Below are 27,112 nucleotides of genomic sequence, written 5' to 3'. Positions count from 1 at the left end.
AAGATGGATGTTATTATATGTGACAATGCAAAAGTATGGGAGAGAAGAGAATTTACCAATATACTCCACAGTCCACGGCGTATATCATATATGATACACACTTGCTCACCTCGCTAGCTAGCTTCTCCATTCGAAAAACTTCGTGTTTTTGGTAATTACCAACAGTTGGTGCTATCTTGGGAATGGGTCACTCAAGAAGGACTTACATGGGAATGGGTCACTCAAGAAGGACTTACATGGGAATGGGTCACTGTTCATGACGTTTCTGTCTAATAAGACATTGTCATGTCATGTGTAAGTTTTTCTTTCTATGATAATCCATTTTTAGATGAGGACATTACGATAGCAGTAAACTCGTTTCATATAAGTTGCTATCTTCAAGCGGTCCCTTGACTTCCCCGAAGCCTTTACATAGAACATGAACCATTGGACCATCTAACATGTTATACATGCACTTCCAGCCACCTCATCTACATTAAAATTTCAGTGAGAGAGAAGTTAATGCACGACACAATCTCAGAAAGCAATCTCCAATATATCCCTTAAGAGGCATAGTAATCAAGGTTTTTGACACAAAAAGAAAGATAAAAACAGAAGGAAAGAGGGAGTGGTTGAGTCTCTCTAGTCTCATGCCATGTCTCTCTCTGCCAAGGGAGATGATCAATCGTCACACACGAGGTTGCGTTCGAGTTGATCTGACTGTTCATGCATGTGAACTCCTCAAAACAGAAACAACAAGAACCCGCTTGCATGCACGACTGATTCTAGCATTGCTTACATGGCCAGTCATAAGTAATTATAAGTAGCCTCTCAAGAGCGCAGTTATTATGGTTAGAGAAGAAAGGTGCGTAACCCCAACAGTCTGTCACTGAGGCATCACTCACACGATACTTCCATAACCTAAGTCAACCACCCATGCTACTGCTTATGAATAGCTCTCTTAATTAATGACACCATCAAACCTTTTCTTCCTTTTTTGTTTCTTTCTTTTAAAAAAAAAATAGAAATTAAGTTTATTTTTTGTTTGTTGTATAGTTGAGCAGTAGTGAGTGACCCCATTAATTAAACACCTCCGGTCCAGCCATCCATATAACTGTAAATTTGAGACACACATTGTTCACAACAACCAAACCCCCCACTTGCTAGCCATCTTCTTTCTTTTTTGTGTTTGTTTATCATTCTCCCTTGACACTTTGACACCGATCGATCAAGTTGAAGGCAGCTGCAACAATGACACAGCCGGACACGTTTACTGGCGGCGGTAGTGGCAACGGCAGCGGTTCCAATTATAGCGATGCGAAGAAGACAAAGAAAGAAGAAGAAGAAGGTAAAGGAAAGCAGCAGCGGAAGGTTTCGTTGTTGAAGCTCTTCTCGTTCGCCGATTCATATGACTACTTGCTAATGGCAGTCGGATCCGTCGGGGCGTGTGTTCATGGAGCTTCAGTTCCTATCTTCTTTATCTTCTTTGGCAAGTTGATCAATATTATTGGCTTGGCTTATCTTTTTCCCAAAGAAGCTTCTTCCAAAGTTGCTAAGGTAATTAGCACTATTACCTTATATTTTATAAGTTGCAGGTAATTAACACTATTACTTATTTTATTTTATTTTGTATTATGTATATGCAAATTTTAGTATTGATTTAATTAATTATAAGAAACTAGGTACGAACAGTGTTTAAAATCTACGAATGTGTCGATATTTGTGTCAAAAAATTTTAGAAATCAAGGATCCATATAGAAAGGGGGTGAAATAAAAACTTCACCCTATATCTGCGAGATATAGGAAAATCAATGAATATTGAAAAAACATTTACTAATTTACTACAATAATTTGCCGGAAGCCATTGTAGACTTCGAATTTTGACCAAATTTTAATGAATTGATAGCCCGCTCCATTGCAAATTTCCAAAATTACAGTTGAAGGCAACCGATATTGATATTTTCATATATTTATATATCAATATTTTGAACACTAGTATGAATGGCTAAAACTACAACACTGGCTATTCAAGCACTACTTTTTTTTTTCTTAATTCAAAGAGCCTAGCTATATTCGGGATGGGGATCCTCTTCGGATCCTCTTTGTGGGAATTTGGGGATCTATCAATTGTGTCCGTTCATCGTATATCGTGTGATCTATTTTCGTTAAGTACTATTTATATTGAATTTTAAATTCAAAATTCAAAATGATTTATAACTGCATGATGTACGATAAACGAATTCGATTGATGTCACCACAAAGAGAATCCGGAGAGGATCCTATTCCCTATATTTGGGTTTCTATTGTACTTAACTTAGATCCACAAGGACTCTGCACCCTATTCTTATGAGAAACCAAACATATGTATGATTATTTTTCTTAAAAACTGGAAACCTAAAAAATTGAAAGTTAATTTTATGAGTTTTTAAAATTTGACTTTTTATTTTTAGTTTATCAAAAATAAATTGGAAACTAAAAGTAGTTTTTAAGTTTTAGTTTTCAGTTTTCACTAAAAATAACAAAATAAAAAAAATGAAATGATTGTTAAATGGCCTTTTAATTTTCAGATTGATCCGACCTTAGTTAGTTTATGTATTTTGGAACTTATTAATCTTATATTGTTGTTGCAGTACTCGTTGGATTTTGTATATCTGAGTGTGGCTATATTGTTTTCTTCATGGACGGGTACGTGCCTAAATATATATATATATATATATGGTTATATTAATTTTAATCTTTCTTTTTGAATTTTGATTTTTTTAATATTCGGGTTCTAATCCAATGAATTAATTAAATAAATACAGAGGTGGCTTGCTGGATGCACACTGGGGAAAGACAAGCGGCAAAAATGAGGATGGCATATTTGAGGGCGATGCTGAATCAAGACATAAGTCTCTTTGACACTGAAGCTTCCACAGGAGAGGTCATCTCTGCCATCACAAGTGACATAATTGTTGTTCAAGATGCACTTTCTGAGAAGGTACGTGCAGTAATTCTAGTAATTAATTGGATTCTACCAAACTAATCACTCAATTGGTTATCATAATTATAACTATTACCCCAGATAAAAGAAAAAGAAAAGGTTAATTAATTAATGAAACAAGTGAAATTTGATGAGGGTCAAAATAGTTGTTGTCTGGGAATTTGATGGGAGTCGGAGACGGTGCAGGAGTAAATGCAAAAGGCTATAGGCATTTAAAAGTCGGTTGAGGTAGTTGAATGGGTTTATTAATGGAAATAGTTGAGAAGAAAAGTATTTAGGCCATCGAAAACATATTAATTAATTAAAAGAATTGTTATTAGCACTTTAAAAAAATTTATTTTGCACTCTAAACTTTCTATAATTAGAAAGAAAAATACACTTGTAAAGAGTGTAGAATGAGATTTTAGAAGTATAAATAACAGTTCATTTCATTAATTATTGGATTGGTTATTAATTAAATGAACTGTTACTAGTGCTCCAAAAATCTAATTCTACACTCTTCACAAATATATTTTTCTTTCTAATTATAGAAAGTTTGGAGTGCCAAATGAGATTTTTAGAATGTTAATAACAATTCTTTTTTTTTTTAATGGAAGATGTAAAATGTTTTTTGAATGGACATTTTATATACTTAGGCGGTTGGCATCTCTTTTTATGGTAGTGCTATCTACACACAAATTTTATATTTTACACACCATTCTCAATTTTCGACCGTTGAATCAAAAGAATTGACAAGATCAATGACAAAAAATTAACAAGATTGTGTGAGAGGTAAAAATGAGTGTGTAATAGCACTTCCCCTCTTTTTAAAGTAAATGTGATTTTTTTTAACAAACGATATTATCTACATTAACGGAGATGAGGTAGGCAGTAGAACTCAGATTTACATTTCGAGTTACATATCAAATTTGTTCTTAGTATCATAATTTTTTAGCTACTAAATATAAAATACGAGTAGAGTAAGATGCACGTTGTGAATGAATGATGAATGGGTGATGGATTATGGATGATGATGCAGGTAGGGAACTTCTTGCATTACGTAAGCCGGTTTCTAGCAGGTTTCATAATTGGGTTTGTTAGGGTATGGCAAATCAGTCTGGTCACACTCTCCATTGTTCCATTAATTGCCCTTGCTGGTGGCGTCTATGCCTACGTCACAATTGGCCTCATTGCTAGGGTTCGCAAATCCTACGTCAAAGCCGGTGAAATTGCCGAGGAGGTGATCGGAAATGTGAGGACGGTGCAAGCATTTGCCGCAGAAGACAAGGCGGTAAGAGAGTATAAGGCAGCACTCTTGAAAACGTACCAGTATGGGAAGAAAGCAGGACTGGCCAAGGGTCTTGGCCTTGGCTCCATGCACTGCTCCCTTTTCCTTTCGTGGTCTTTGCTTGTTTGGTTCACTAGCATTGTTGTTCACAAGGGTATTGCCAATGGCGGCGAATCCTTCACCACCATGCTTAACGTTGTTATTGCTGGCCTGTAAGTGGTTCAATAATCTTAAATGGTGTTGCATTGTCTTTGTTTTATACTTAATTCAATCTGTATGCATTCGTTCGTATTTATAGTATTTGTTCTTTTAATTTGAAGGTCACTAGGACAGGCCGCACCAGACATCACTGCATTCATTCGAGCCAAGGCAGCCGCGTATCCCATATTTGAAATGATAGAGAGGAACACGATGAGCCAATCTAGCAGCAATAATGGCCACAAACTGAACAAAATTGAGGGTCATATACAATTTAAGGACGTATGTTTTAGTTACCCGTCTCGTTCTGATGTTAGCATCTTCAACAAGCTCAATCTTGATATCCCTGCCGGAAAGATTGTAGCTCTTGTGGGAGGCAGTGGATCGGGAAAGAGTACAGCTATATCCTTGATCGAACGCTTCTACGAGCCACTTGCTGGCCAGATATTATTAGATGGACATAATATCAAGGAGCTTGACATCAAATGGCTTAGGCAGCAAATTGGGCTGGTCAACCAGGAGCCTGCCCTTTTTGCAACAAGCATTAAGGAAAATATTCTCTATGGGAAATATGATGCTACATTCGACGAGATCACACGTGCAGCTAAACTTTCAGAAGCTCTCTCTTTCGTAAATAATCTCCCAGAGAGATTTGAAACTCAGGTATGGATATGCTAGCTTTTCATTGTGACCTTGAATTATCAGGATGTCTCATATAGTGCATCTATCATTTTTCGAGGAAACAAATAGCTTGTGGAAATAAGTATAAGGTGATATATAATGGCCTTTTACACCACAACTCCTAATTTCGAAGAGAATGCTCCGTCCTTACCTTAGAGAAATGTTCTCTTTTTTCCTTTTTCATGCATTGATGTTCAGATGTTCTTTTCCTGCAGGTTGGTGAGAGAGGAATACAACTTTCAGGAGGACAAAAGCAAAGGATTGCAATAGCACGTGCAATAGTGAAGAATCCGTCAGTTCTCCTATTGGATGAAGCAACAAGCGCACTGGACGCAGAGTCTGAGAAGAGTGTGCAGGAGGCACTTGATCGTGCCATGGTGGGACGAACAACAGTAGTGGTGGCCCATCGTCTTTCTACGGTTAGGAATGCAGATGTAATTGCTGTTGTTCAAGAGGGTAAGATAGTGGAAACCGGGAGCCATGAGGAGCTCATTTCTAATCCAAACGGTGTCTATGCAGCACTAGTTCAATTACAAGAGACAGCTTCTTTGCAACGCCACCCCTCAATTGGTAACTTGGGAAGGCCACTAAGGTACTTGTTTGAAACTGTTACATCTTGGAAACTTTATATGAATCATTCTGTTGCCTAGATCAACTTCAACAATTAGAATTGAGGTAGACCAATTTCTGCAAAGTATTACAATGAGTTTGGTAGAGGATAATAATCAAAGAGATCTTTTTTCTTTGAAATATTATTCTCTCCTTGCAAACACGGGTTGGGATAATCGGAAACCTTGCAATATGTGTTTAGCTTGTGAATTTGGCTCTAGTCATTAAGAAACATACAGAATACGGATGCAATTAGTTACTATTTGCATATTAATTCCGTAGTGACATACTCTCTGCCAGACTTTTAAACATACTACTGTGATCCATTTGATTTGTAAACTGGGAAATACATTCATGTCTTAATAATATCTGTTTAACTTTTCCAGTGTGAGGAATTCACGAGAATTATCCCGCACTACAACAAGTTTCGGAGCCAGCTTCCGTTCTGATAAAGAATCTGTTGGCCGTACTGGTGCTGATGTAATGGAGACTGTAAAGTCAAAACATGTTTCAGCAGGGAGACTGTATTCCATGGTTGGTCCAGACTGGTATTATGGCGTGATAGGCACCTTTGGTGGCCTTATTGCTGGAGCTCAGATGCCTCTTTTTGCTCTCGGGGTCTCTCAGGCTCTTGTTTCATTTTACATGGACTGGGAGACAACAAAACATGAGGTTAAAAAAATCTCTTTACTCTTCTGCGGGGCTGCATTTTTAACTGTCATTGTTCATGCCATAGAGCATCTTTGTTTTGGGATTATGGGAGAGCGACTCACTCTTCGTGTTAGAGAAAAGATGTTTTCCGGTATGTCACACCACATACCGTCTTTATCAAGTTTATGCTGATTATATCTTCATTTTACGATACTGATCGCTCATCTTCAATTTTTTATATTTGATTGCAGCGATATTGAGGAATGAGATCGGATGGTTTGATGATACAAACAACACTAGTTCTATGCTTTCATCACGTCTAGAAAGTGATGCAACTTTGTTAAGAACTATTGTTGTTGATCGGACAACAATTCTTATACAGAATTTGGGTTTGGTTGTTGCCTCATTCGTCATCGCCTTCATCTTGAACTGGAGAATTACACTCGTGGTCATAGCCACATATCCCTTGATCATTAGTGGTCACATAAGCGAGGTTCAGTTTCAGTACTATACTTAAAAGAGAAGGAATATTTGTTAGTTACAGAATGCCAACAGTTTTTACCTTTTGTTTCAGAAACTTTTCTTTCAAGGCTACGGTGGAAACTTGAGCAAAGCATATCTAAAAGCTAACATGCTAGCCGGGGAGGCTGTGAGTAACATCCGCACTGTTGCTGCATTTTGTTCTGAGGAGAAGATCATCGACCTTTATGCTCGTGAGCTTGTGGATCCTTCTAGACGTTCATTTACTCGCGGTCAGATTGCTGGCATATTCTACGGTGTATCCCAATTCTTCATATTCTCGTCCTATGGCCTGGCCTTGTGGTATGTAGGTTTAATTACTACCTCTTTCCTTACTATAGACGATGTAGGTTGGATAAACGACAATTTTATTCTATCCGGTGACTGACATGATGACCTCTTAAGTTATATGTGTCAACATGAAAAGTAATGCTTAACAAAACTAATCATGGTTGTAATTTTCCGGTGACCTTAATTAGCTTCTAGATTTGATTGATAATATATGCATTCCTCTCAGGTATGGTTCTGTTTTAATGGGAAAGGAGCTCGCAAGCTTTAAATCTGTCATGAAATCTTTCATGGTTTTGATTGTGACGGCATTAGCTATGGGTGAGACTTTAGCACTTGCCCCAGACCTCTTGAAAGGGAACCAAATGGTGTCATCAGTCTTTGAAGTATTGGATCGTGGAACCGAAGTCCTGGGAGACGTAGGAGAGGAGCTTATGAAAGTTGAAGGTACAATAGAGCTAAGGAGTGTTCACTTCGGCTACCCTTCAAGACCAGACGTATCCATTTTCAAGGACTTCAATTTGAAAGTGCGCTCGGGCAAAAGTATGGCACTAGTGGGGCAAAGTGGATCTGGAAAAAGCTCTGTGCTTTCCCTAATACTCCGATTTTACGATCCAACCTCTGGGAAAGTCATGATTGATGGTAAGTAAGCTTATGCGTATAACTTTGTTCTTTTGCGCTAAAACATGGAACGAGGGAAACTATTGCTTGATCTATGTGAAGTTCGAAAAGCAAGACCTCCAATATAGTGTCACTGGATTCACATATTTTAGCCTCGTCAAAACAAATTTCTGAAACAATTTCATGATCAGTAAAAGTTTGAACAACTTAATCAATCGCTCTTGGACCACTGCAGGGAAAGACATCAAGAAACTCAATATCAAGTCTCTTCGTAAACACATTGGCTTGGTTCAACAAGAACCAGCTCTCTTTGCCACATCAATTTATGAAAACATCCTCTATGGAAAAGATGGAGCTTCTGAAGCAGAAGTTATTGAAGCGGCTAAGCTTGCTAATGCGCACAGTTTCATCAGTGCCCTTCCTGAGGGATACTTAACCAAAGTCGGAGAGCGAGGGGTGCAACTATCTGGTGGTCAAAGGCAAAGGGTAGCCATTGCCCGTGCCGTTCTAAAGAACCCAGAAATCTTGTTATTAGATGAAGCTACCAGTGCTCTAGATGTGGAGTCGGAGCGCGTGGTGCAACAAGCTCTTGACAGATTGATGAAGAACCGTACAACGGTATTGGTGGCACATAGGCTTTCGACAATAAAAAATGCAGATGAAATCTCAGTTATACAAGACGGGAAGATTGTTGAGCAAGGAGGTCATTCGACACTTATAGAGAACAGAAATGGACCATATTTCAAGTTAATAAACATTCAGCAACAGCAGCAACAACAACAGTAACAAAATTCGGAACAGAATACTCATCCTCACTGTGCCTTTGTAATTCTTTCACTTTTCTTGTTATTTCTTTTTCTTTTTCACCATATATGAATATCATATAGACTTGTCAAATGGAGATATTGCATTTGTCTGAGAATAATGATAATATACATATTGGGGTGTTGCTGTACAAAATGAGTTGGTTTTTCTTATTGCTTCCAGACAAATGAAGTTGACAGATAACTCCCCACATACAACTTTCTCTCTGACAGTGTAATAATCAACTTCTAAATGCTTCCTTCTTGAATGAAAAACTGAGATCCTCAATCGGGATTCTCCTCCAACAAGAAGTATGGAGTCCAAACTTGTGTTTTATTTTCTCAAATAAAACCGATGAGTTTAATACATGATAAAGTTGTTGGATTTTTGGATCACCGGGCAGAAAATATCTTGGTATTAGTTAAAGTAGGGAAATAGTATTTAAACCCCTTGGTTTCTTTTCACTCCACCGATGTGGGATTTTAACACTTCCCCTCACGTATAACCCCATTTAGTGGTTTACACATGAAGATCCACATCGGTAATTGAAACTCAAAGGTCGGCTCACGTTTGACCCACTTGTTTTCAATGGAACTCAGCGGTCGTCTCTATATTAAGAGTTCAAACTTGTTTCCTTATGGGTGACAAGCTTGTTGGCTTGCACACAAGCTCATTGGCTTGCACGGGCCCAAATCGTGGGCTCTGATACCATGTTGAATTTTTGGATCGCCAAGCCCGTCCCACTCTAACAACACTACATTGTCCCCAACTTAACCACCTGCCCAATCCGTCAAGTGTGGGATTTTACCACAAAAGACCTCGGTATTAGTTAAAGTAGGGTAATACTATTTAAACCCCTTGGTTTCTTTTCACCCCACCGATGTGGGACTTTAACAAAAGTTGGGATTCTAATGCTATTTTCAGAAGTTACAACTCCTCAGCCTTTATTTGTCTAATCAATGGTGGACTCTCCGGATAACTTTGGAACAAATCGGCAGGGAGGGAAGAGAAAAAGCCCAGAAGATTGGCGTTCGCTTCCTTCTATATTTTAAGTGGCTGCTGCATTTTTTTGTTTTTTTTTTTGGAGATGGGAGAATTAGTGGCTAATCCAATGCACTTCATTTTAGGCTACTCTAAATTTTACATCAGACAGTACATGATCTGTCTACTATGTTACATTTTTTGGGACTCTAGGACATAAGGTTCTTTCCAAAATAAACACAAAATCATCTAGTTGAATGCGTCATGCTGGATCTCCTATATAGTATGCATCTAAAATGCAGTAAGCTACATTAAACCAGGTTTATTTACAAGAACATGATAATAAGTAGCCTTTAGTTTTCTTAATATTCGTTCCATAGTTGTCCAATGTGTATTCTTTGGAGAGTGCTATATGAATTGACAGACCTAGTTAACAACACACAACAAGTCAGGCCTCGTGGTCATCAAGTACTGAAGTCCTAGCAAGCTTAGAATCCCAACTTGTAGGTATCTCATGCATCTTACAGCAAGCTTAAATGCGGAAATTAGTTAACATGAACTAAAAAAAAATCGATCTTTTACCTATGAAATTCAAAGCCTGGTTTTGGTGAACCAAGAATCAACCCAAATCTACAAGAAAAGGGACAAAATTTCATATATACCTTTGTAGATTCCTCTTTGCATGTGCAAAGGCTAATCACCCCAGGGAGGGTCTTCATTCCATGATATACTTTGCTCCCAAGCTCATTGGATTTGAATGGTAGAATAGAATCTCCAAAGTTCCCAAAAGAGGGAACCTCTAATTTCTCTACACTAAGGTAAGCTGTGAAGAGGAGATGAGTGACCTAAGAGGGAAATATTTCTCCAAACAAAGGCCTAAATGAGGCTAGGCGATAACATACTTTATATAGTTCCTCTAGGTCAGTCATTTAAATAAAAGCCTAGCACTCCTCTCTCTATGGCTGGCCTATATAGAGTCATTGGGATTTTGGCCCTGTCGATTTTAAGTTGTCATACAACCTAAGTTAATGGGTTTGACGGTTTGAAGCCCATTCGTCCTTGAAGCCCAAAACTAACTCAAGGTCTAATACGAACTTATTCGTTTAATTAGTTAACGTCTTAATTAATTCTCACTATAGTCAATTAAACCATTTAATTGTGTTTACTCAACTCTGTTTGTATTCTTCAATCCCTACCTTAAATAGTGTACGATCCATTAGGTTTTGTTGGATCAAGTTCAAGGCATGTGGTTTAGTAGTCGGAGTGAGTCTGGAATAACATAAATAAAGAAGGGATCATAAAACCAGGCTTTAGGGGTGGTTCTAGCATAGGTGCTTTGACGATCAAGTTAGTATTTAGGAAATAAGGTAAGTAGAGTGTTCTGAGTAGGGAAGAAGTGTTTCACCCGTTATGAGAAGTCAATGCACCTATTTATAAGCATCCATAACCTATCTTTGGAGCCTTTGACAATGGTCTGAAATGTCAGAGCAGTTGGGGTCAGAGGCATGGTGTGTTGAGGGATTAGCAGTTGTAATCGGCAGTTGAGATCTGATTGGGATCCGATGGGATTTGAATGGAGAGTGATTGAACATGACATGGGAAACCTACATGTGTGCATTTCGGCCGGGCCTTTAGGACTCCAGCCATTAGGTCCGCTTAGGACCCATTTCGATAACCATCTTGAGCTGGCAGATCAAATTGTCATTGTATGGTCAAGATTGCCTTATTCATTCCAAAATGGACGTTAGAATGGTACGATCGGGATTGGGGTTAGGACCCAACGACCATATGGAAGTGTCCATAATTCTTGTGAAATTACAATAATGCCCTTGAACTTTAAAGTTCCGTAGAATCTTTGTTTAAACTTCAAATTTTGTTCTACTTATGCTCACGTGGTCATATCGTCGAGTACTAAAAGAATACACTAATAATAGGTCATACGTGTCACGAACTCAAAGGTAAACCGAGTCAACTCTTTTTCTGCTGGGGCATTTTGGTCATTTTCACTTTTGGAGGATAAAATTCTCTAAAATCAAGGAAGAGTCGTTTATTAACATCCAAATTAATTGGTACCAATACCATTTTTTAATTCAATATACCCTGGACTAACCCAAAAAGTGCTATATTTATTATTTAGAATAATGTATTTACAATATATTGAAAGTCCATATCTTGAACAAACGATATTATCTATACTAGGGAAGATGAGGATTAGCCTCACAATGGGCTAGCATTAATATGGTTCAAATTCACCTTTGGCGAGAATCGAACCTAAGACCTCTAACTTACAAGTGAAGAGGAATGTCACTAAACTATAGTACTAAGTGACATCAACAGGGGAAAGTTGGAAGCATGTTTGTTAAAAAAATGGTGGTCAAATGTTTAAACGGACAAAAAAAAAATGTTCAAACGGATTCAAGGACATAAGTGAAAGTTCAAATGATGAAAAAATTATTAAAAATAAATAAAAATAGAAGTAGGGTGAAGGAAGTTAAAATGAGTGTGTAAAAATTAGCACTCTTTTTTATAACATACTTGTGGATGCAAATTTTTGTCTTCTTCTTCTTAGACAAAAATGTACCTGCAAAACAATTAACACCTAAGATCAAGGCCAAGAGCCTCACGCGCTCATGATGAATTGGGAGGGGGGCTTTGGCCGAAGAATCTTTGATGCCAAAGTTAGAATTTGAGAGAAAGCGTTTAGAGAATTTTTAGAAGAGAATTGGACCTATGTTTTGGGAGAAAATGAGTGGCTATATATAGGGGTGTGGCTGGCCCTATTAGGAAAATTGGGACTGGCCACATTTGGTTGATTTGTGAGATTGATTGCAAGATATTAAGTAAAATAATATCTTGCAATTAGTTTGGCAATTAATCAATTAATTAGGAAATTAATCAATTGATTTTGGCAATTAATCCTAATTTGAAAATAATGATTGAGAGTTACCTTGTGGGTGAGGATTTGATGAGGAGTGATTAGAGGGTTTAAAAGAATACCATTTTGATCACCTTTGACCTCGATTGTGCCGTTATTGTCTGTTGCATGCGCGTGGGAATCCCGATGTGCCTTAAGGGTAATTTTGTCTTTTTCACCCAAAAGTCCACGTGTCACCTCCGTGATTTTCTTGATTATTTTTTGCTCAACAAATGCCCCCACACCTGTTGGGATGTTGGCAAGAAAGGGCAACAGGTGTAGAGATCTCCAACTTTGATGCAGATTCCCACTTAAACTTGGAATTAGATTCTTCTAGGAAAAGGAAATAAATCGCATCCAAAGCCTATTTAAGCCTACCTCAAGTAGAGGATTAAATCAACTTCAGAGGGCAATTATTTATCCTTACAAGAAAGAGAAAAAGCTAAAGGATATTTGTTCCCCCTCCCTTAGCACTCTTCTTTGCTTGCCCATGCAAAGAGCCGTTTTCCGTTGATTTCTTTGTCTTCTCCGCACTGCATCGATGTAAGAAAAACTTAATTTTCCTTGTCTTCTTCTTGGGAGGTGTTGCCATAGGGCAGCCGTCGGAGTGGTGCGGCACGTCGGCTGGTAAGGACCAAGGAGGTGGTGTGGTTGAGGCCACTACTTGTGCTGCTCGGCTTGACTGATGTCAAGGACTGGCTCGGCATAAGCCGGGGAAGTGGCGTGGTATAGGCCACGGTTTGATTTCTCAGCTGTCATAGATAGCGTAATCAAAGATGAAGCTGCCAAGATCGGAGTTGCTAAAGATGAAGTGTCGAATGAGCGAACTGTTGAGTGCAAAGTGGCTGATGTCCCCTAACCATTTGTTGCTTAGCTAGTCTTCAAGTATTCTATCATTTGAGTTATGTGGCCTTCCCGCACTGGAGAGCTTACCCAGATGGGTGTCGAGGAATTGGTTTATCCTCTCGTTCTGGAGACCTTACCTAGATGGGTGTCGGGGAATTAGTTTACCCTATCGCACTGGAAAACAATTAGTTTAACATCTCCCACTAGAGAGCAGACCCATGTGGGTGTCGGGGAATTGGTTTACCCTATCGCATTGGAGAGCAATTAGTTTAACCTCTCGCAGAGTAGATCATATGGGTGTCGGGGAATTGTTTTACCCTCTTGCACTGGAGAGCAATTATTTTAACCTCTCGCACTGGAGAGCAATTAGTTTATCCTCTCGCACTGAAAAGCTTACCAAAATGGGTGTTGGGGGATTAGTTTACCCTCTTGTACTAAAGAACATGGAAGTCGTTGTCTTAAGGGTAGCTAACAAAAGCTAGACTGCTAGACAACTGAAATAATCCTTAAATTGTGAGGTCTTGTTCAGCAATCTATTTGAGACTTCGAACTGCTTGTGGAACCTGTGTAAGGGTGTAAATGGGAAGCACAGCGAGCTGCTCCCAGACTTTTTTCCAATACTACGACATGGTTAGATGTTTCGTCGTGTGCCATTCTGAGGCTCGGTTGGTGATCAACTAAGAATCTGAATGGATTTGTAAGCTTCTTCACCGTTAAGTCTTTCGCTAGCAGAGGCTACTAATAAAGCCTTGTCTTTTGCTCCGTAGTTGGATGCTTTGAAGTTTGGAGTGCCTTGGGCTTAGTCGGCGCGATTAAGAGCCACAGGGCAAGATCAGCAATGCTGGGACTAGTGATGTAAGATCAAAGGCTGCCAAAAGCAGTGGAGCAAGTAGGCATGATTGTAAGCACAATGTTGAGGCTGGCTTGGGCCAGGTTGTGTGCAACAGGTGGAATTGGAACACTAGGTCCATGATGCTCAGCTACTGGTGATGTGCTGCTTCAATATTGAATCATTTAGAATGTTGAGAACAAGACCTGCCCTTGGTTCTTAGTAGTTGGGCTAGTGTGTCATTCTGGTACTCGTTTGCCCTTGGCACGCCATTAGGCTGAGTTGTTCAGTTTGTCAAAATAGAAGTAATCTTTGTATCCAACAATCTATATGGGATAGTCCCATCTGCTTGATTTAGTCAATGAATGGTGACCCCCTTATGTTGGTCATGTCTTGTCGGAGCGCCTCGTCGGTAACTTCGTTGCGCTGGAAATCACGCAATTGTTTGGTCAGAAGCTTCTCAACTTCTTCCTGAATTTTCCTCTAATGGGGCAATAAAGCTTCCGGCTGCCCCCAGTAGTGACCTGTTGGTCTAGGCTTCCCTTCCATGTGTTTGGCTCGTCTATGTCGCTGTTGCGGTACATGTGGTACGTTCCTAGCAGGCGAGCGAATTACTTGCAAGATGTCGGTTGAACTTGAGCTAGATTGAACGAGTACTTCTCTCCATCCGTGGTGTTGCCTATTCCGATGTGAGGTGGAGGATGCTCCTTACGGGCCTAGTCGCGAATGAACATTTCGCCTGGTAGTGTTGTCCCAACCGTGTGAGGTGGAGGTTGCTCCTTACGGGCCTAGCCACGAATGAACATTCTAATGTGAGGTGGAGGTTGCTCATGTTGATTATCAGAATGTGGCCCTAACCGTGAATGTATGCTTGTCCATGGGCCTAATCGAAAGTGCACGCTAAGACGAGAGTATACGCTATCTCAGAGGCCCAATCGGTAATGTACACTGTCAAAACACTTGGTTCATGACTAGTCAAGTGGTTGCTTACCCGGATGCTGCTGGAAAGGTTTGTCGTCTACCTTTATCTTACTTCGGGACACCTCGTCTGGGGCACGCTGCAAGAGCTGATTCACCAAGGTAGTCTGCTGCGCAACGTCACTTGTCAACTCTATTACTTGTCAAGACAAGTGTCGTTCACCATTTGGGGTGGAAGAGCTTGGATGGTATACATCTCCTTGAGTAGTGGAAGTGTAATGGATTCCAGGCGTGAGGTTTAAGTTGGGATTTGTCAAATCTATGGAGAAATGAGGTGAAAATGCCCCATGTTCATTCGTCGACCCAGAAATTTGGAGCCGGGATGGTTGAACCGATCTTGGACTGATTTGGGTTACTTGGGACCTCACAGGAGTGGGTTAGGCCACATAAGTGGGTTGGATCTCGAATTGGGCCGTTGTCATGGGCTGCTCTGTGTGGGCACTGGGCCTGCTTCCTCCTCGGCATGGCTTGGGCCGGCTGCTGTACGGTGCAGACCTGGGCTTGGTGCTGCTCCATGGCGTGGGCCTGGGCGTGCCAGGTTTCGACTGTTGGCGTCTAGGCCTGGGCTTACTCTTGGGCCTGGGCTGCTAAAGTGGCAGCAAGCTGGGCTGCTTTCAAGGCTTGCGCCTTTTGGGCCATGGCCTACTCAATTTGGGCAGGCTACCTTGTGGCACGGGCTTGGGCCTGTTGCTGCGAGGTGACTTGCTCACCGTGAACAGTTGGCTCACCGAGGGTTGCTGTCGTGGCTACTACCACAGTGGTTGTTATGGTGGTGGCCCGTGGCGGTGGTGCTGCCCTACTCATCATTGTGTTGAGCTTTATGGATCACCGTGGTCCAAATTCTTGAACGTTGGAATTTCCATTCGTCGTGGTTTCCAAATCTATTGTTATTGTACTTTTCTTTTACGTTTATTTAAAGAATTTTTGTATAAAAAAAATTCTAGAAATAAGAACGTACGAAAAATCTACGAATGAACAAAAAATTAGAAACCTTGAATGCCAGAGTCTTCTACGAGCGTGTAAATCAAGACTTTCAATGAAAGCACCAATTTATGGATGCAAATTTTCGTCTTCTTCTTCTTGGACGAAAATGCATCTGCAAAACAATTAACACCTAAGATCAAGGCCAAAAGCCTCACGCGCCCATGATGAATGGGGGGCTTTGGCTGAAAAATCTCTGATGCCAAAGTTAGAATTTGAGAGAAAGTGTTTAGAGAATTTTTAAAAGAGAATTGGACCTAGGTTTTGGGAGGAAATGAGTGGCTATATATACAACGGATGAGGCAGTAACAAGGCTTGGGTGGGCTCTAGCATAGGGAGAGTTTTTGTTGTTTAAGGTTAAAAATACTAATAATTTAGACTGTTATATTATTTTTAATTGTTATAGCCCACCCAATAAGTAAAAGTTTTAAAAAATAGGACTACTTTTAGAAAAAGTAAGAGTTAGTAAATATTAAATAAATTATTTACTTTAATCGATATCAAAATTTATTATTATTATATTTCAAATTGTACACACATTGACACACACGTCTCAATAAGTCTTTTTATTTGATTAGTTTATAGGGAGTAGTTTATAGTGATTAGTTTAGGTTTCCTAGGAAAAGTCATCCGGTTTTAAAAAGTAGATTTATTATTTTATTATTTTAGGTTTCCTAGAAGTAGTTTATTATTTTTTTCCAACTTTTGGGGTACAACAATGATCTTATTTCACTTTTCAGTTCAAAAAGCCTATGTTCTGTCATCTGCAGTTCCAGTTCACACAAACCAAGCATACAAGTGAGAAAGTTTATTGATTTTTCTCATCAATAGGTAAGTTTTTGACCACTTTATTCTTATGTCTTGATGATTTTATTTGTTTATTGCTTTAATTTTAAGAGTTCGTACAATCATACTTTAAAAATTCAATTTCAAGTTGAATATATTTTTTCTAATAGTCTAATAGATTTCTTAGAAATATAATTTATTATATAAACTTGTATTATCGTTGTTCAATGTGTTAGGTTAACGTTCAATGAAGAGGTTAAGAACTATTAATTCATTCTTTAAAAAAAAAGATGATGGTGATAAATTAGAGTGGTATACCTTCTGCATCTAATAATAACGCACCAATATCAACTAAGCAGCCTCATGATTCTCACCAAACATCTAATACAATTGAACCTCAAGAAAAAGCTTTTGATGATGCTTCTTTGGAATTGGAACGAGACCCATGGAAACGGATTCAAATACATGAGTATCCTATTAATCAACAAGATGAAGTTCGACGTGCTTATGTCAAAGCTGGGCCTTACCGACCGAAAGTTCTTGAGTATCCTAGGTCTCGGTTTGGATCACAATATCGTCAATTTCAGTATTCTTACAAATTCCATGGTTAGAATATTCTCCGACAACAGATAGAGTATATTGTTTCCCATGCTTTCTTTTTGGGATTGGTCCAGCAAGTCGTCCAGCACTAACTGTTGATAGGTTTAACAATTGGAAAAGAGTTAATGACGGAAAAAATTGTATATTTCTTTCTCATATTGGAGGTCCATCTTCATTACATAATACTTGTGTTTTGCGTGTAGAGGAATTGATGAATCCATCTCAGCATGTTGACAAGGTTATTAATCGACAATCCAAAGAAGAAATTTTGAAGAATCAGTTGCGACTCAAGACTACAATTGAGTGTGTTCGATGGCTTACATTTCAAGCATGTCCTTTTAAAGAACATGATGAATCAGTGGGTTCAAAAAATCGTGGGAATTTTATTGAATTGGTAAAGCATACAGCCAAGTTTAATGATAAGGTGGTTGCAGTTGTTTTAGAAAATGCACCAAAAATGTCAAATATTCCTCACCGATGATCCAAAAGGAGTTTTAAATATTCTTGCCAACATAGTACAAAAAAAATTCATGAAGAAGTCGGGGATAGTGTTTTTTGTATTCTTGTTGATGAAGCACATGATACTGCTCACAGAGAGCAAATGGCCATTATTTTAAGATTTGTTGATAATGATGGTTTTCTACGAGAACAGTTTTTAGATATTGTGTGGGTTAAAGACACTACTGCACCAACACTTCACAGGGAGATAAAAAAAAGTCCTTGTTTTCCATGAGTTGCCTATAAACAAGTTACGAGGTCAAGGCTATGATGGTGCGAGTAATATGCGAGATCAGTGGAATGGGCTACAATCTTTATTTATTAAAGAGTGTTCATCTGCTTATTATGTGCATTGTTTTGCTCATCAACTGCAATTAGCATTAGTTGCAGCATCAAAATAAGTAGTTGTTATCTGGTTATTCTTTTCAGCATTAGGTTCAATTGTAAATGTTATTACTACTTCTCCAAAGCGTCATACTCAGCTGCAGGTTGCACACATAGTGAACATTGAAGAAATGGTGGGTGCTGGTGAACTTAAGACGGGAAGAGGGCCTAATCAAATCGGTACTATACATCGACCTGGAGCTACTCGTTGGGGTTCTCATTATGATTCAATGTGTGACTTGATACATATGTACGACGTGTCTTGTATAGTACTTGAGAACATAAAGAATGATAAATCTTCTACACACTCTTTGCGTGGGGAAGCTACCGGTGTTTATAATGCAATTAGATCTTTTGAATTTACTTTCATCTTGCATCTATTGCAGGAGATCATGGGAATCATTGATATCATTTGCCGCGAACTGCAAAATAAGTCACAAGACATTCTGAATGCTATAAACCTAGTCACTACTACAAAAGATGTCCTTCAGAAGTTGCGATTGGATGGTTGGGCTACCTTTATTGATAAAGTGAGTTTATTCTGCAAGAAATATGACGTTGATATGCCTGATATGAATGCTCAATACAAAGTAGGAACTGGTCGTTCTTGTCAATGGAACTTCTTATTCTTAGTTCAGCTTTAGAACCAAGAGAAGCTTTTAAGGCGTTCAACATTGATCACATTTGCAAGCTTGCACAGAAATTTTATCCTCTGGATTTCACTGAAAAAGAGCTACATACATTGAGATGTGAGTTAAAAATCTATGAATCGGACGTACCGCATCATCCTGTGTTTCAAAAAATGTCTACTACTTCTAAATTATGTTAGGGATTAGTTGAAACAAAGAGATCCGAAAGGTACTATTTAATTAATAGGTTAATTCGACTTGTATTGACTCTTCCCGTTTCTACAGCAACTACTGAACGAGCTTTTTCAGCAATGAATCTTATTAAAACAAGACTTCACAACAAGATGGAGAGTGAATTTCTAGCAGATTCAATGGTTGTGTACATTGAAAAAGAGCTTGCCGAAAAGATTGATTCAGAAGAAATAACAAAGGATTTCAATTCCATTAAGGATCGAAGGGCACAACTTGAATAGGTACCTTTCTTTTATTTGTTAAGTTGTTATGACAAGATTGATGATGTATGTTTTTTTCTACTATAAGTTGCAACTTCAAATGTTTTCTTTGTTAAATCTAGTTGAAACTTGCTTTATTCATAGTTAAATTTTTGTACTTTAAATTATTACTTTCAGGCTTTTTATTGTGTAACTTTATGTAAGTAACAAAAAAATTTAACCATTTGATCTCCTAGTAATAATTTTAGTTTAGCCCACCCACCAAATAATTCATGGCTCCGCTATTATATATATAGGGGTGTGGCCGGCCCTATTAGGAGAATTGGGACCTGACACATTTGGTTGATTTGTGGGATTGATTGCAAGATATTATGTAAAATAATATCTTGCAATTAGTTTGGCAATTAATCAATTGATTCTGGCAATTAATCCTAATTTGAAAATGATGATTGGGAGTTACCTTGTGGGTGAGGATTTGATGAGGAGTTATGAGAGGGTTTAAAAGAATACCATTTTGATCACATTTGACCTCAATTGTGCCGTTATTGTCCGTTGCATGCGTGTGGGAATCCCGGTGTGTCTCGAGAGTAATTTTATCTTTTTTACCCAAAAGTCCACGTGTCGCCTTCATGATTTTCTTGATTATTTTTTGCTCCACAATACTCATTTTAGAAAATTAATCTTTACTCGTTTTATATAAGAGTAATACTAAAGAGATCATATATTTATACCACATTAGTGTACTTAAAATTCATTGAATCTATCAAACGATAATTGATTAGATGTTGTCTTAAAAATTCTTGTCCAGTACTATTCAACTTATTAAAACTTTGCCGTTTAAATACAAATGATCCCACCTTTGAGACACAAAAAACTTTTGTGTAGTTTAGCAACAAAAGAGAAAGTAGGAAATTTTGTGTTGTTCCATGGAAAAACGACATGAGTGATCTGTTTTTCTTGTTTAATTAGTCTTTTTTTCCAAACTTTTTTTTTTTTTTGTGAAAACGAAATGCGTGGGTTAATCTCAGTCGTATCAAATAAAAGTCAAAGATTTTAATCTTAGGAAACCAAGTTTATAAAGTAAATTATCCCACTTGGAAGATTTGTACATGATGATCTAGCTTATCGTGTAAAGGTCAACATATAGGTTGATGCATGTTGAATCCTGGGTTTCAAAATTCAACTCATCTGTCAATCTGTTTCTACAGTTTTCTTGCTTAGGGTTTCATCCCATCAATCGACAGCCTTGTGAAGGAAGCGAATGAGGTAAGAAAAGTTGAACTCGAGGTCTAGCATATCTTACTGTCCTTTTCTATACGTATTAATCCTTAATTTGACCAGTGAGATCGATGAGGCATCTTTGAATATACAAAATACCTTGAGCCATAGCTACCATGCCGTTGCATGCAAAAGTCAAAACCAACTTCTTAGATATATATCTTGTTTGTAACTTTGTACCAAATGACAAATGTCAAACATTAATTTTGTGAATGTCAAACGTATTACATACCTTTTTACAATGCAGTCCAACCTATTTTATTTTATTTGGAATTTGAGCAAAGGCTATGTGCACTGAATGCGTGTGTAGTCGATGATACATATTCTTGTTTTTAGTATCACCAGAATTTAACTAACTTCTTTTTAATTTATTCTTCTAAAGAAGGGTAGACAACTAAGGTCGTTTAGTTGTTCAAGGGGAGCAAATAGAGAATCATAGCAATTTGATACCAGTTAACTTTTATTCATGGTGTAAATGATAAGCTAATCTGAACAATTTTTAAGCAAAATCTGCTGGAGTAAAAGAAAATATTGATATACCAGTTAACTTGCATGTAAAATGTAAATGATAATTACGGGTTATGCGGGCAATAACTGAGAAGAATGACAATTTGATGTTGAAAATATGAAATCTCATCGCAAAACTTTATACCCCAAGAGCATAACTAAATATAATTTTTTCGAAAGAATATTGCAGTCATTCCTTGGTAGGTACGTACATTATTGTAAATTTGATGTCAGATTTCTTAGCAGTATGAATGCCTAACATCTTTAATCTACTCACTAATCAACATCTTGATACAAGATTGATCTTCTAATCGCGTACGTATGCCATACATACATGTTGAGTTTGAATGAATGAAAATTCAAAACGTAATGTGGTAAACTGAATGAGATCAATAATGTATGTTTTCGGTCCAAGGAAGATTGAGGAGAATATTTGGTAAATGGGTGATCTACTAAGCAATGGTAAGATTTTGGGAGAGCAGTTGGGGACTGCTGCATATTTTTGAACAAGATTTTAATTAAGTCAATAATTTTATGTTAAATTAGTAGGACAATTACAAAAATGATGACCATTAGGATGAGTCATATATGAAGATTAAGATAATAAATTGAAGAATAATAATATAAACTAAGCAGCTTAATTTTATTACCTAGTAATGAGGTTATGCCTGACTCAACATCCATATGTATAATCTCCCACACTGAAGAGGATATATATGTCAGAGATTACATCCCTACACGCACACATAAATATAACACGTGATGAAATAAGAAGATGACAAATAGATCAAACATCATAAGTTATGTAATCAAATATTTGAATTTAATTTTCAGCAATTCAAATAGTAATACATCTTCCAATCCTTTAATATGATAAGCAGCATGTCAGTCCAGTGTCACGAATTAAATCTCGGAAACACGAATATATATTATCAATGTACTTAATACCAAGACTGAAAATGTTTCAGTCAGTGATCAAAATGGTATAAACTGAAATACTAATTAAACACTGACGCTGCATAACTTGATCGATCCAAGAAATATTCCTTACTGGATTTATTTTTCAGCTTTAATTATTTGATTACACATTAACCATGAACAACTTGTTTGGTACAAAACAACAGGTGATAGTACTAATTAAAATTCCAGATGTAACCATAAAAGTCACTAATGGAGTTTAACATTCTGCAGATCGACTTTTCACTTGAATTTGACCTGAGAGCTAATAGTTCATCTTAATTGTTTATGAATAGCATCAGAAGCATCCTTGACATTCTTCAGAGTGCAAGTTACAATTCCAAGCAAAATATGGAATGATGGAAAGGCTTATATATATATGGACATGCTGCAGTATTCTGTTTTCCTTGGGTAATTCCTAATGAAAGTTGTAATGTTATCACACTGAGATCAGCATATATCGGAACCACGGTAAATATATTGGACACTACAATTCCACAAAAAAAAAATGTCCAATTTTTGGTATCTTTGCCATCTCAATTCAAATACCTGTTCACTATGTGGACAACAACAGTCAATGACAGCACATCTTCTCAAGTAGAACACAATCTGTATATTTTTCATCTGCTTTTCTTCATGTCGCGTACCTTTTAGTTTCATTGTCACAAAACATAAACACACTCCGAACCTTGAATCGTAGGGCATTCTATATCCAATGGAAATCTGACCCGTGGCTTCACGAAAATTTGTCAACCAAATTTACTGTCTCATTTGATGACACATGCACTACCTAATCCTGTTAACTATGGCGCCATCTAAATGGTTTATAACTTTCTAGATTGCTTCTTCGTCAATCGTCATTACTTGTTTCAGGGAGCTAAGAAATATATCCTAACGAGGAAAAGAATGAAATGACATCACTCTTTGAATTACATCTTCCTTACACCTATAAAATCAGCATGTCTCAGAAATATATAGGTCCAAAACTAATCCTAGAATCAATCAATCTTCATACCTTTTTCCGACTTTAATTTCATCGTCTTGAATTTGGATATATTTGTGTGTTAATATTAGCACAATGGTTAGAGCCCCTTGTTGTGATGAAGAGAGCAGTTTGAAGAAAGGTCCCTGGACAACCGAAGAAGATGCAAAATTGATGGATTATATTAGCAGAAATGGCCATGGAAGCTGGAGAGCTCTCCCCAAGCTTGCTGGCCTCAACAGGTGTGGCAAGAGTTGCAGATTAAGGTGGACAAATTACCTGAGGCCTGATATTAAGAGAGGAAAGTTCTCCGAAGAGGAAGAAAGAGTTATCATCAATCTTCATTCAGTTCTTGGAAACAAGTATGCTAATTAACTTTCTCCATCCATCACAATTCACACATAAAATTAAGTTTCCTCTAGAAAAATTTGTGAAACTAATTAATTAAAGGTGTACTTCGCTTGTTCTTTCAGGTGGTCAAAGATTGCAACTCATCTTCCAGGGAGAACCGATAACGAAATCAAGAACTATTGGAACACCCAACTGAGAAAGAAGCTCCTGCACATGGGGATTGATCCAAACACCCACAGGCCAAGGACTGACCTCAATCAGCTCCTCGACCTTTCAAGGTTGCTCAGTGTGGCACTTGTTGGCAACTCGAACAAGATGACTAGTCCTTGGGACAATGCCCTGAAGCTGAAAGCAGCAGCAGGTGCTGCCGAACTTACCAAAATGCAGTTACTTCAACATTTATACATGATGCCGGTCGTGAGGACAAGTAATAGTAGTGTTCCTCCTAATAATTATAATGTAGACTTGATGAACCCTTCTAGTAGTCTTTTTGGTTCTCACATTCTTAATCCGTTTGGAGGAGGACATGTGAGTGGAGCAAGTACCATGCTAAGTGGTCAAGAATGGAACCAGCAGGCTGATATAGTCGATGGCTTCCACGCGATTTCTAACTCGTTAGAAGGATTTGAAGGTGGGTTTGGTGCACAAGGAGTTATTAGTAGCAACAGTCCTGATCAGGAGAACATGAGCAGTAGTTGCTGCTATGATGATATATATGTGCAGACCAAAAACCACCCACTTCCTGTATTAGTTTCATCATCATCAGTATATCCTGGGACTTCTCCTTCAGCAGCGAACCAAATGGAAATAAGCATGAGTGGTCCTGCTGCACCTGCGCGCACGGCCATCTTTGATGCTTGGGAGAAACTCATGGATGATGAAACAAGTGAATCCTACTGGAAAGATATTCTAGAGTATGTTCTTGCAGATTAATATCCTCTCAAATTTTTCGCTTCATTACTTTCATGTTACATTGAGTATTGAATCTTTCCTCTTTATTCTTTGAGATAAAATAAAATTCGTAATAATTAATCTAGAAACTGTTCACCCGGTGCATTTGCCTCCTTATAAACTAAAGTTTACATTTTTCTTTCTGTTTTGCAGATCAATTTCATAAATTCCTTCATCGTGATCTCTCTGGCTCTTACAGCCTTTCAAATTTGAAGAAACTTTTCAACTTCGGACAGAAAAATTATTTCTGCATTCATTATTCGTTAATAAGGTTTATTTTTTCGGATTGGTTATTGCTTGATGTGGCTTCTGAATTCTCAACTCATATACATATATTTTTATGTATTCGGCACCTATGTGAGAAGATTAATTACCTCCAAATTCTTGTAAACTTCTACGTAAAGTATTGTTCAATTTTTTTTTCTATTGAATATATATAGTAGTTCACTACCGTAATTTCATTTCCTACATATATATAGTCTCAGTAGCACTCTATTTGTTGCCTGTAAACACACAGGGAGAGAGAGGAGGGGAAGAAGAAGAAGAAGAAGATTGATGCAGTATTTCGTTAGAAATTAAACTTATGTTCCATAATATGAGAGAATTAATTAATTAAGGCTTTGACCGTGGATATTGTTGCATGCCAAAGTCAGAGATGTATGTGTATGTTGCTGTCGAAGGGATCTCCGAGTGTAAGATCAGCTGATGAATAAAGCAAGGGAAGGAATTATCGGTGTTTTCACTGATTAATTATTAATACTCCATGCATATTTATGTGAACAGTCACTAAAAGTCAGATTAGTAGTTAAATTGCTACTCATTAGGTAAGATTATTTCCGTTTAATACAAGGTATTGACTGGCGCAAAATCCATTTACCAAGTTCCCAACTAAACCACCTAATAATTTTTAAAACTAAATTGCCACATTGGGATAACGATTTACTTTAATGTTTTAAATACTAATTAGACAGACTTAGCATCATCTTTATGTTTGGGGTCTCAAAATACAGTCACTAAAAATCAATACGATGTTAAGAGATATATTGACATTTTTTTTTTATCAACGAGAAAAGTTTGATCTTTGTCACAAAAAAATAAACCTAAAAAAAATTTCATCTTTTGAATTGAAATCCGCTTGTTTAATAATCCATAGTGTGATCTGAATACAAATTATTAATTTGTACTTAAGCATCCAAATTGTGATCATCTAACGAATTTACAATCGTATTATTGAATGATATTTTCTCTACATATGTAAATGAAAGGCGGTAAGTTCGATTCTCATAGCAAGTGGTTTGATACCTAAAAATGATGATTTGTTCATTGTATGGCTTAACCTAAATTTTCGAACCCTTAGCTCAAAATATCATTGTATACATACCAAGTGTGTATTAGTCACTGTATTTGCGTAGTTGAATTTTGGTTTGTTACATTGCTTTCGTAACATATACACATACGAAGGTGATGACAGAAGGTATAATACTTGATGGGAGTATTTCAAGAATCAAATAACAAGATGGAAAGGGATTTAGTTTATACATAGGGTTGTTTATTGTCATCACTTCCCAATTTGTTGACTACACATCAATTAAACATCGCACGAATTCTTTTTAAACTAGACATTGGCTCAATACACCCACTTAAGTTGTCCAGACTACTCATTCACAAAATGGTCATCAGAAATTCGTCTTTGTCTTTAGTACGAAAAGAAAATGCTCAGAAAACTTTTTATTTGTTTATTCTCTTCTGCACATCTAGGGTTTTGTCAATTTAGGATTTAGGTTTTTGGGAATTTTTGGGTATTAGGTTTCGTAAAGGCCTTAAAATAATAATAATAATAATCAGAGAACCAAAGAGCGTAAAAGGGTAATTCTACAGTTTGGAAAGATTGGAATAAAATAAATAAAACAATTTTGAAGTGTATGCATGTTCTACATATATACAAGTTCTTCATGCTCAATCATGTACTGCTTAAATATCACAACTATATCGATCATGTACTGCTGAATATCACAACTATTTCAACATACCAAATTGAATCGTGTAAACGATGGACTTGTGGGGTGTGTTTTGGGAATAAAACTTTATTTAAAAGATAATATTCAAGGTCTAATAGTCATTTTATATTAAGACAAATAAGGATTTTAAAATTAAAAATAAAAAATCAGTTAAAGTCAACAAAATATAGGGTGTCAATTATTAAATTATCCTATTTCAATTTGGCCCAAAAAAAAGGAAAATTGACACAAATGGACCGTTTTCTTGTTCTTAGGATCAAAATAGGACAAACTAACCATGTACACTCCACATTCACCATGCACAAAAACAAAATGACGAAAATACCCACATATTAATTGTAAAAACTCACAGCTCATTGCGTCATTTTTCTAATTTCGAAAAGAGATATATATAAGCTCTGAGTTTTTTGGTTGGGCTCAGATCTGTGAGCATATCATATACATGTCAAATGCATAACGTGTACATATAGTGTACATACGTTGTATAAGTGTGTATTTTTAACATGTTCATGCAAAACAAGATTTCTTTCTTCCTTTTTCTCTTCACTCTCTCTTCTGCAACCTGCTCAGTCTATCGTTCTCCCCCTTCT

At 37.4% G+C, this 27,112-nt stretch overlaps 2 protein-coding genes across 2 annotated transcripts; both read left to right on the top strand.

Annotated features, from left to right (window-relative positions):
* The first annotated feature begins 1,023 nt into the window (after positions 1 to 1,023).
* LOC103436917 (ABC transporter B family member 2-like) lies at positions 1,024 to 8,756 on the top strand. The gene is made up of 11 exons (XM_008375370.4): positions 1,024 to 1,536; positions 2,610 to 2,664; positions 2,784 to 2,959; positions 3,981 to 4,441; positions 4,550 to 5,090; positions 5,324 to 5,700; positions 6,104 to 6,519; positions 6,620 to 6,861; positions 6,943 to 7,190; positions 7,405 to 7,817; positions 8,032 to 8,756. The coding sequence occupies exons 1-11, from the start codon at positions 1,231 to 1,233 to the stop codon at positions 8,580 to 8,582; spliced, it is 3,786 nt and encodes a 1,261-aa protein (XP_008373592.3). The 5' UTR covers positions 1,024 to 1,230; the 3' UTR covers positions 8,583 to 8,756.
* A 14,095-nt stretch (positions 8,757 to 22,851) lies between these two features.
* LOC103437016 (transcription factor MYB41-like) lies at positions 22,852 to 24,876 on the top strand. Its single transcript, XM_029104266.2, has 3 exons — positions 22,852 to 23,564; positions 23,676 to 24,467; positions 24,658 to 24,876. The coding sequence occupies exons 1-3, from the start codon at positions 23,299 to 23,301 to the stop codon at positions 24,668 to 24,670; spliced, it is 1,071 nt and encodes a 356-aa protein (XP_028960099.2). The 5' UTR covers positions 22,852 to 23,298; the 3' UTR covers positions 24,671 to 24,876.
* Positions 24,877 to 27,112: the final 2,236 nt, after the last annotated feature.

The sequence above is a fragment of the Malus domestica genome, chromosome 06 (assembly GCF_042453785.1).
Source record: "Malus domestica chromosome 06, GDT2T_hap1".
NCBI lineage: Eukaryota > Viridiplantae > Streptophyta > Magnoliopsida > Rosales > Rosaceae > Malus > Malus domestica.
The sequence above is the reverse complement of the archived record's forward strand: the minus strand, read 5'-3'. Positions and strand labels throughout refer to the sequence as shown.

Bases quoted from the DNA above. Each gene is read 5' to 3' on its own strand.
- LOC103436917 (XM_008375370.4), top strand. From the start codon at position 1,231: ATGACACAGCCGGACACGTTTACTGGCGGCGGTAGTGGCAACGGCAGC. The intron at 1,537-2,609 runs GTAATTAGCACT...TTGTTGTTGCAG, and splicing joins CTTCTTCCAAAGTTGCTAAG to TACTCGTTGGATTTTGTATA. The intron at 7,191-7,404 runs GTATGTAGGTTT...CATTCCTCTCAG, and splicing joins TCCTATGGCCTGGCCTTGTG to GTATGGTTCTGTTTTAATGG.
- LOC103437016 (XM_029104266.2), top strand. From the start codon at position 23,299: ATGGTTAGAGCCCCTTGTTGTGATGAAGAGAGCAGTTTGAAGAAAGGT. The intron at 23,565-23,675 runs GTATGCTAATTA...TTGTTCTTTCAG, and splicing joins CATTCAGTTCTTGGAAACAA to GTGGTCAAAGATTGCAACTC.